Source organism: Ictalurus punctatus, chromosome 5 (genome assembly GCF_001660625.3).
Source record: "Ictalurus punctatus breed USDA103 chromosome 5, Coco_2.0, whole genome shotgun sequence".
NCBI lineage: Eukaryota > Metazoa > Chordata > Actinopteri > Siluriformes > Ictaluridae > Ictalurus > Ictalurus punctatus.
In genome coordinates, this window is record NC_030420.2 from 32,822,423 (window position 1) to 32,834,789 (window position 12,367).

A 12,367-nucleotide genomic window follows, 5' to 3' on the forward strand; every position below is an offset into this window, starting at 1 on the left:
CAAACAAACAAACAAACAAGCAAGCAGACGGGTGAAGCTGTGAGCTGTAGTCACGCTAGAAATAACACCGAGGTTAATCTAAACAGCACTCCGAGACAGGGATGTGTGCAAACCACACACACACACACACACACACACACACACACACACACACACACACACACACACACACACACACACACAATCTCACAACACACTACGTAGCACAAAAAACAATCATATCCAGTTTCTATCCATCTGCCTGTCTGTTTATCTATTTATTAATCCATCCTTATCTATCGATCCAACCATTCATCCATCCATCCGTATATCTATCCAGTATCAATCCATCCATCCATCCATCCAGCTATCCTTATCTATCCATCAATCTACCTATCCATCTGTCCGTATATCTATCCAGTATCAATCCATCCATCTATATCTATATCTGCACCTATCCAGCAGTCATCCATCCAACTAGCTATCCATCTATTCGTCCATCTATCCGTCCATCTCTCCACACATCTCAATTATAAAACAGACTGTCCAGATGGGCGTGGCCTAATATTCTAATAAGCAGGCTTGATTGACAGCTGTTTGTCCGAGATTCCCATCCCGCTACGGCACTCGCACTCGGCCGATCCAACGCCACGGGATGTTAGCGATTATATATTATATCTACCTGCCGGCATTAGTTAAAGAATTTTTCAGATAAACTGTACACCTGTACACAAGCAATGCTTTTACAAAAAAACAAAAAAAAACAAAAAAAAAACACCTTATTAGTAGGATTTAAATATGATTTAAAATCGAAGCTTGTAAACGAACCTCAGTCGAAGAACAGACCTGTTTTGATTTTTTTTGTTTGTTTGTTTGCTTTTTGTTTTTAAAAGGTGACCCGACAGGTTGTCGAAGGGTGTTTGTTTGTTAGTTCGTTCGTTCTGGCAGACGACTCCGGGCGTGTCGGGCTGCTTTTAAAAGTTGAAGCGCGATCGCACGTGTCAGGAACGTCTCAAACCTGCCGCAGGAGTCACATGCACGCGCGCTCCTGAAACTTCAGAACATTAAGAACCCTGACATCGCACTTCCTGCTCAAACACTTACCGACCTTTCTTTTTTTTTTACTGTTAATCATCTTTATGTAATTTGCATGTTTTTTTTTTTTTGTTTTTTTTGCCTACAAACAAATAGCTAACGTTTAAAGTTGAACGCGAGTGTGTGCTTTAAAAAAAAAAAAAAACGGGTTAGGCAAATACTGCACATTTGCCTTCTATTTAAAAACATAAGACGCAGAAATAACAATAAAAAAAAAAAGTCAGGAGCAAACTTTAATTCAGCATTTTAGCTCTTACACACACACACACACACACACACACACACACACACACACACACACACACACACGCTTCCGTCTCTACTTTCACCATCCTGTTTGGGCCTGGGTATTTTTTTAGGTGAAATGTTATAAGTTGTGTTTCCTGTGGAAGAAAATGTCAAGTGAGGTGGTGAAGTGTGTGAGAGGGTGTGCGTGTGCATGTGCGTGTGCATGTGCGTGTGCATGTGCGTGCGTGTGTGTGTGTGTGTGTGTGCTGCTCGTTTTCCTGCAGCGCGACGAGCAAACACATAACACACACATTCCACTGAAGGTCTCTACACGGTTATATAATGAACAAGAACCGTTCTTTATCCGTCTGTCTGCATCTCCATCCATCCATCCACCTCTCCGTCCATCTCTAGCTTTACCCGTCTCTCTTTAATCATCCATCCGTTCATCCATACCGCTCCGAGTCCATCACTTCATCGATCCATCAGCGCGTCCCTTTAATTATCCGTCCATCATCTGTCTGTTCTTCTATCATATATCTATCTATCTATCTATCCGTCATTCATCTATTTATTTAGCTATTTATTTGTCTGTCTATCCATCCACGCATCTTTCTGTCCTGTCCACCCTTTATCAGTCCATCCACTGATCTGTCCATCCCCCTTAGCTACTTATCTATCCATCCTTTTGCCTGTCTGTCTGCTCATCCATCCATTTATCTCGCCGCCTATCCGTCATCCATACATCTATTTACCCATTCTCCACCCGCTAGTCTATCCGTCTACTCATCCGCCGGTCCATGTGAGGTCTGTCTGTCTATTCATCATCAATCTACTCATCTATCCATCCATCTGTCTATCTATCCCCCACTAATCCATCCATCAGTCTATCAATCTACTCATCTATCTATCTATGCAATCCATGAATCCATCCATTCAACTGTCTATCTATCCATCCATCCATCTGTCTATCTATCTATCTATCTATCTATCTATCCAATCCACCCATCCATCAGTCTATCAATCTACTCATCTATCTATGCAATCCATGAATCCATCCATTCAACTGTCTATCTATCCATCCATCCATCCATCCAACTGTCTATCTATCTATCTATCCAATCCACCCATCCATCCACCCATTCATCTGTCTATCTATCCCCCACTAATCCATCCATCAGTCTATCAATCTACTCATCTATCTATGCAATCCATGAATCCATCCATCCATCCATCCACTCAACTGTCCATCTATCCATCCATCCATCCAACTGTCTATCTATCTATCTAATCCACCCATCCATCCACCCATCCATCAGTCTATCAATCTACTCATCTATCTATGCAATCCATGAATCCATCCATTCAACTGTCTATCTATCCATCCATCCATCCATCCATCCATCCATCCATCCAACTGTCTATCTATCCAATCCACCCATCCATCCACCCATTCATCTGTCTATCTATCCCTCACTAATCCATCCATCAGTCTATCAATCTACTCATCTATCTATGCAATCCATGAATCCATCCATCCATCCATCCACTCAACTGTCCATCTATCCATCCAACTGTCTATCTATCTATCTATCCAATCCACCCACCCACCCACCTGTCTAACAATCAATCCATCTCTAAATCCGTCCATTCACCCGTCTTCTGTCACCTGATCTTCTCATCTATCTGGCTATCTGTCTATCCATCTCTCATTCATCTATCCATCTGCACATCTGTGTGCTCATTCTCCTTCTGAATATGATTCCATCCATCCATCTACCCATCTGTCTGTTAATGCACTAATATAGCCATCCACTTATTTGTCCATCTTTTCGTCCTTCCAGTTATCTATACATCATTTTGTCCATCCATCCATCCATCCATCCATCCATCCATCGTATTTAATAACGTACTTTCTCTCTAGATTTTATTTTGTGCATCTGTCTGCCTAAAAGCACTGGATGGTGTGTGTTCAGGTGTGTTCAATTAGAGAAACACTAAGCGCGCGCGCGCGCGTGTGTGTGTGTGTGTGTGTGTGAGCGAGAGCGAGAGAGAGAGAGAGCGTGTGAGCCGTGAGTTCTACTGGTGTCTGGTGAAAATGTCAGCGGTGTTGAGAGGAAGCGGAGCGGTTCTCTTACCTGCAGTATTCCGTTCCGTTCTCGTACTTGACACAGCTGGCATTGTTCACGCACGGATTCACGTGATCCACGCACTGCAGCGCTGCGAAACAACACACAAGAGATCGGGGGACCATTACTCACTCATACACACACTCACTCACTCACTCACTCACACACAAGTATAAAAGATAATAAAAACCAATCTGAAAAAAAAAAGAAAGAAAGAAAGAAAGAAAGAAAACACGATACAAAATCAGTCTCGACGTTATGTAAACATCGCGGAGACATTTCAAACGAAAACTGGATCGGTTTCTCCTCATTAGGTATTTTGGTGCTTCACAAGCCAATAATACCCAGCATGCATTGTGTAAAAACAACTCAAACAAACAACAATCAAACAAACAAACAAACTATAAACAACTAAGTGATGTAAACAAGCCTAAAATCTCATGTCAAAAATGTGTGTGCGCACATGTATGTATGTATGTATGTATGTATATGTGTGTGTGTGTGTGTGTGTGTGTGTATCCAGGCGCCTCCTGGGTGCAAAAACAACGTGAGACACTGTTGAAACTGGAGACTCCTTCCATGAACGTTAAATAAATGTCTCCTAATTTAAAACGAATAAATAAATAAATAAAAAAGAAAGAAAAGAAAAAAGTCACCACATCAACAATTATACGTTTTATTTACTAAACAAACGTATAGATCACGTATCGGTGCGAGCACACCGATATTAACCCGCCGTTCACGTTACAGCCGGGACTACTCTACAGCGTATAACGCTGTAGCGGTTCTGACCAATCAGATTCCAGGATTCAACCGCGCTGCGCTGTGACCCGTAGTGATACGTGGATGACGTTTTATCGAACGTCGCTCTTAATATTAAATCATTAGACTCCAGGTTCGGATCAGACCCGAGTCGTGTCGCTCGGGTCTGTTTACAAGCACTACAGGAGGTGTGTATCGTGGTGTGCGTCACCACGAGGGGGTTTCTCTCGTTTTCAGACCGGGAAATCTCTCCCTAGAGACTTCTGCGTCACCGCCACTGTTAAGGCTTGTGTTTCCGCGTCCATTTCCATCATATCTGCTCCTAAAACGTCTCCGGAAGGACTGATCTTTCCGCCTGTGCTTTATAAAAATTAATTAATTAATTAAATAATTAATTAAAAACAGATTTTTTAAAAAAAGCCGCGACTAAATTATACCGAGTGTGATATTCGCAGATCTTTTACACGTGACGACACCCCGTCTGATGCGTTCGGCGTTCACACTTCCCTCTCAGACATCAGATCAGGCAGGTCATATGATTTCAAAGCATTCTGAGCAGGCGCGCGCGACATCTCCACACAGGAAGCGTGTTCGGCGCTAATACTCACTTCCTGCACTTTGACCAAATAGAAAGAAAGAAAGAAAAAAAATGAAAAGAAGACTCATGTTCGAGCTCGGAGACGATGAGCTCGCGCCGGGCGCTCGGCCGACGTGTAACAGGCTGGTTCGATAGACGGACGTGATGGTGATGGCGGATTCGTACCAGCGTCCTTTTTTTTTTTCTTCTTCTTCTTCTTTCTGAGTCTTTCGGTTCAGCAAGAAATAGTGTGTTTTTTTTTTGGGGGGGGGGGGGGGGGGGGGGGGCGCTGCATGAAGGGAAGTATTCTTTTGAGCAAACCCTGTCAAGATACAAAGCTGGCAAGTTTCAGGACTGCAGTTGGGTTTCTGCTTGATAGACAAAAACACCACAAGGCGAAGAAACATCTCTGCATCCAGATTAAAACCAGAAACTGTGATTTTATCATCACTCAACATCTTTTCTCTCTCTCTCTCTCTCTCTCTCTCTCTCTCTCTCTCTCGGATGATTAATCCGGTTACTGTAAGCCGTGTTTGCTGAGAGAAAAGAAAAAAAAAGAAAAGAAAGAAAAACAAGTAAGCAGTTTATAAAGGCTTTGAAACTCCGTCCTGTCGTCAAACTGGCTTTTGTGCGGGAAGGGAATCTGGTGTGAAATGAAAAGGCCGGGGCGTAGCAGGTTTGGCGGCGGTTCTGGTGGGAAACCTGTTGGCGGAGGACTGGTTGAGCCGTGTGAGAACTCCTCAGCACACGCTGAGATTCAGAGAAAGGACGGAGGGAGTGAGAGAGAGAGAGAGAGAGAGAGAGAGAGAGAGAGAGAGCAGGGTGCTCGAGACGGTGAACAGTAAGAGTCAGGAGCACTCGAGAAAGAAGGACGAGAGAGAGAGTGTGAGAGAGAGTGTGAGAGAGAGAGAGAGTGTGAGAGTGAGAGAGAGAGAGAGAGAGAGAGAGAGTCTCTAAGGGGGGGAAAGAATGCAAGGATAATTCAGAACAGACTGAAAGTCTTATGAAAGACAGAACGAGGCTGAAGAGTCAGAAGTTTATAAAAGACAGAAAGACAGACAGAGAGAGAGAGAGAGAGAGAGAGAGAGAGAGAGACTGGTTTGACGAGCTCTCCACACAAATGCCGTCTCTGTGCCAGAGAAGATGATCTCACAGGATTCGGGGACGGGCCGTCGATAATAACTCCATTTCCATCTCCAGCGGAGGTTTTTCTCCCTCGCTCCCTGGCTCCGAGAAACGACGAGAGGAAACGCTACGTCTCTTTCTCACTGGAGAAAGAGATCCGTCTCCGGCGAACGTGCAGCGCCAGCGTCCCAACAACTCTCCCATAAAAAAATAAAATAAAAAAAAAACAACCATAACCATTTAGAATAGAAAAAGAGACCGAGATGGTTTGAGAAGGTTTTTTTGTTTTTTGTTTTTTTACACGCTGGCGTGGAGCGATGTCACGACAATATCGTATCGCGATTCTCTGAGGTGCGAAAGCCATCACCACACACAGGTTCGCAAACAACGTGCCAGCAAAAAAAAAAAAAAAAAAAAAAAAAAAAAAAGCTGTCATCAATAATGATAGCTGTTTATTTATTGCGTGTTAGACAAAATCATAGTAAACAGTTTTATTTTTATATTATCGACATATTTACAGTATAATTATAACTGAATGTTTAGACGCTACGAGGAAAATCAGCCGCTCCGGACGGCAGCCCTGAACAAATTCCTAACATCTTCCCGGTCGCTCTCTACATCTCTAATCATGGCTGAACTGATAACGTGTTACAGCAACCAAACGTGACCCGAAAGCCACACACACACACACACACACACACACACACACACACACACACACACACACACACACACACACACTCACACTCACATTCACACTCACATTCACACAGAGTCATAGAGAGTTGTCATTAACACGCGAGTGACAAAACCGACACGAGAGCTCCTTCATTTATAACACGCCTCACGTCACACACGCCGGAGACGTACACAAAAACAGACCACGGAAGAGTGATGAGGGGGAAAAAGAGAAAATAGAAATAAAGGGGGGGGGGGGGGGGGGGTGATGGTAAGAAAGAGCGAGAGAGAGAGAAAGAGAGGAAAAAAAAGGAAATAAAGATAAAAGCGATTGAAAGAAAGGGAGAAAAAGAACGTGTAGGAAAGAAAAGAAAAAGGAAATAAAGATAAAAGCGAGTGAAAGAAAGAAGAAAATAAACAAAAGATCTATGCATGAAGCATGAAAAATGAAAGCATGTTGGAGAAAGAAAGAGAGGAGGAAAGACCGACATTTTTGGAAGTGCTGCATTATAGGAATTTCATTTACAGACTCCAGAGAGACGGAAATGAAGAGAAGACTGACGGGGAAAGAAATAAAAAAAAAAAAGAATCAAGGAGGTAAAGTAAAAACAGCGAGAGGGGAGCGAGAGACAAGCTGAGAAAGGCGAGGAGGGGGGGGGGGGGGGGGGGGATGACTAGATTTTTGTAATGAGGAGCAGAAGTGCTCCACCACCGCGCTGCACTTTTCACTAACACTACACTACACAACACAACACACTTTTCACTAACACTACACAACACAACACACTTTTCACTAACACTACACACTTTTCACTAACACTACACACTTTTCACTAACACTACACTACACAACACTACACACTTTTCACTTACACTACACACTTTTCACTAACACTACACAACACTACACACTTTTCACTAACACTACACAACACTACACACTTTTCACTAACACTACACAACACTACACATCACTACACACTTTTCACTAACACTACACAACACTACACACTTTTCACTAACACTACACAACACAACACACTTTTCACTAACACTACACACTTTTCACTAACACTACACAACACTACACACTTTTCACTAACACTACACAACACAACACACTTTTCACTAACACTACACACTTTTCACTAACACTACACAACACTACACACTTTTCACTAACACTACACACTTTTCACTAACACTACACAACACTACACACTTTTCACTAACACTACACACTTTTCACTAACACTACACATCACTACACACTTTTCACTAACACTACACACTTTTCACTAACACTACACACTTTTCACTAACACTACACAACACTACACACTTTTCACTAACACTACACACTTTTCACTAACACTACACATCACTACACACTTTTCACTAACACTACACATCACTACACACTTTTCACTAACACTACACAACACACTTTTCACTAACACTACACATCACTACACACTTTTCACTAACACTACACACTTTTCACTAACACTACACACTTTTCACTAACACTACACTACACACTTTTCACTAACACTACACATCACTACACACTTTTCACTAACACTACACATCACTACACACTTTTCACTAACACTACACTACACACTTTTCACTAACACTACACACTTTTCACTAACACTACACAACACTACACACTTTTCACTAACACTACACACTTTTCACTAACACTACACAACACTACACACTTTTCACTAACACTACACATCACTACACACTTTTCACTAACACTACACACTTTTCACTAACACTACACTACACTTTTCACTAACACTACACATCACTACACACTTTTCACTAACACTACACAACACACTTTTCACTAACACTACACACTCTTCACTAACACTACACATCACTACACACTTTTCACTAACACTACACAACACACTTTTCACTAACACTACACACTCTTCACTAACACTACACTACACAACACTACACACTTTTCACTAACACAACACTACACACTTTTCACTAACACTACACAACACTACACACTTTTCACTAACACTACACAACACTACACATCACTACACACTTTTCACTAACACTACACAACACTACACACTTTTCACTAACACTACACAACACAACACACTTTTCACTAACACTACACACTTTTCACTAACACTACACAACACTACACACTTTTCACTAACACTACACAACACAACACACTTTTCACTAACACTACACACTTTTCACTAACACTACACAACACTACACACTTTTCACTAACACTACACACTTTTCACTAACACTACACAACACTACACACTTTTCACTAACACTACACACTTTTCACTAACACTACACATCACTACACACTTTTCACTAACACTACACACTTTTCACTAACACTACACACTTTTCACTAACACTACACAACACTACACACTTTTCACTAACACTACACACTTTTCACTAACACTACACATCACTACACACTTTTCACTAACACTACACACTTTTCACTAACACTACACTACACTTTTCACTAACACTACACATCACTACACACTTTTCACTAACACTACACAACACACTTTTCACTAACACTACACATCACTACACACTTTTCACTAACACTACACACTTTTCACTAACACTACACATCACTACACACTTTTCACTAACACTACACTACACTTTTCACTAACACTACACATCACTACACACTTTTCACTAACACTACACTACACACTTTTCACTAACACTACACACTTTTCACTAACACTACACATCACTACACACTTTTCACTAACACTACACACTTTTCACTAACACTACACACTTTTCACTAACACTACACAACACTACACACTTTTCACTAACACTACACACTTTTCACTAACACTACACATCACTACACACTTTTCACTAACACTACACACTTTTCACTAACACTACACTACACTTTTCACTAACACTACACATCACTACACACTTTTCACTAACACTACACTACACACTTTTCACTAACACTACACACTTTTCACTAACACTACACACTTTTCACTAACACTACACTACACACTTTTCACTAACACTACACATCACTACACACTTTTCACTAACACTACACATCACTACACACTTTTCACTAACACTACACTACACACTTTTCACTAACACTACACACTTTTCACTAACACTACACAACACTACACACTTTTCACTAACACTACACACTTTTCACTAACACTACACAACACTACACACTTTTCACTAACACTACACACTTTTCACTAACACTACACTACACTTTTCACTAACACTACACATCACTACACACTTTTCACTAACACTACACACTTTTCACTAACACTACACTACACTTTTCACTAACACTACACATCACTACACACTTTTCACTAACACTACACAACACACTTTTCACTAACACTACACACTCTTCACTAACACTACACATCACTACACACTTTTCACTAACACTACACACTTTTCACTAACACTACACTACACACTTTTCACTAACACTACACTACACACTTTTCACTAACACTACACATCACTACACACTTTTCACTAACACTACACAACACTACATACTTTTCACTAACACTACACAACACTACACACTTTTCACTTACACTACACACTTTTCACTAACACTACACAACACAACACACTTTTCACTAACACTACACACTTTTCACTAACACTACACAACACACTTTTCACTAACACTACACACTTTTCACTAACACTACACAACACTACACACTTTTCACTAACACTACACACTTTTCACTAACACTACACAACACTACACACTTTTCACTAACACTACACATCACTACACACTTTTCACTAACACTACACACTTTTCACTAACACTACACTACACTTTTCACTAACACTACACATCACTACACACTTTTCACTAACACTACACACTTTTCACTAACACTACACATCACTACACACTTTTCACTAACACTACACAACACACTTTTCACTAACACTACACATCACTACACACTTTTCACTAACACTACACACTTTTCACTAACACTACACTACACACTTTTCACTAACACTACACATCACTACACACTTTTCACTAACACTACACTACACTTTTCACTAACACTACACACTTTTCACTAACACTACACTACATACTTTTCACTAACACTACACACTTTTCACTAACACTACACAACACTACACACTTTTCACTAACACTACACACTTTTCACTAACACTACACACTTTTCACTAACACAACACTACATACTTTTCACTAACACTACACACTTTTCACTAACACTACACTACACAACACACTTTTCACTAACACTAACACAACACTACACACTTTTCACTAACACTACACACTTTTCACTAACACTACACATCACTACACACTTTTCACTAACACTACACACTTTTCACTAACACTACACATCACTACACACTTTTCACTAACACTAACACAACACTACACACTTTTCACTAACACAACACACTTTTCACTAACACTACACAACACACTTTTCACTAACACTACACACTTTTCACTAACACAACACACTTTTCACTAACACTACACTACACAACACTACACACTTTTCACTTACACTACACACTTTTCACTAACACTACACACTTTTCACTAACACTACACAACAACACACTTTTCACTAACACTACACTACACAACACAACACACTTCTCAGCGTTGTGCAGGCAGTCTGCTGCAGGATCCGTCCTCCTGTCCTGATCCACACCGTTTCTTCACATTATATTTTACTCAGTATTACTGGGACAAAATGAACGTAAACATTCCACATTTCAAGTTGAACAAGTTGAAATAAACTTGAAGTTGAAATAAACAAGTTGAACACATTCGTGTTTGTATTTTGTCCTAATGAATATTCACGCATAATTAATTCATCCAAGACCCAGATTTTATTATTAATCATGGATTATTCCTCGGAGTAACTTTCTCCTGGAATTTTCTCCATCCATCTCTCTCTCTCTCCCTCAGTCTCTCTCTCTCTCCATCCATCTCTCTCTCACTCCATCTCTTCATCCATCTCTCTCTCCATTCATGTCTCTCGCTCCCGCTCTCCATCCGTCTCTCTCTCTTCCTCCATCCATCTCTCTTGTTCTCTCGCTCCCTCTCTCTCTCCATCCATCTCTCTCATTCATCTCTCTCTCTCTCCATCCACCTGTCCATCTATCTCTCTCTCTCTCGATCTCTCTCTCTCTCTCATCCATCTCTCTCCCTCTCCATCAATCTCTCTCGTTCTCTCTCCCTCCCTCCCTCCATCAATCTCTCTCGTTCTCACTCTCTCCCTCCCTCCCTCTCGGTCTCCCTCTCTTTCGCGCCCTCTCCCTCTCGGTTTGGTCTCTCTCTCTCTTCCTCTACCCCTCTCTCGTTCCCGCTCTCTCGCTCCCTCTCTCACCCTTTCGCTCGCTCTCTCTCTGAGTGGGAATTTCTAAGGATTCAGGTTCAGCAATAATGTGTCCAGATGTGGAGTGCTGTGGGGGAAAAAAACCCTCATGTGTGTCCCTAAATCATCCAGAAAACTTATTTACCTCATCTCTGTGTGTGTGTGTGTGTGTGTGTGTGTGTGTGTGTGTGTGTGTGTGTGTGTTGGCACTCATTGGTTTGGGTGTATGCATCACTAAAAACAGCTGCTCATGAAACGCAAAAGGAAAAGGGGAATAAGGGAACAGTTTGGTTTTCGCTCTGCAGGTTTCCAGATTAAGGATTTTA

The 12,367-nt window shown here is 41.2% G+C and overlaps 1 protein-coding gene across 2 annotated transcripts in view; it reads right to left on the reverse strand.

The window, feature by feature from the left end:
* The window catches only part of notch2 (notch receptor 2), a 62,701-nt gene that overhangs the window by 38,632 nt on the left and 11,702 nt on the right, over window positions 1–12,367 (reverse strand). For both annotated transcript variants that reach the window (XM_047155738.2, XM_017468020.3), the window contains exon 2: window positions 3,441–3,522. In XM_047155738.2, coding sequence (XP_047011694.1) covers window positions 3,441–3,522 — 82 coding nt within the window. The remainder of the gene's footprint in view (window positions 1–3,440; window positions 3,523–12,367) is intronic.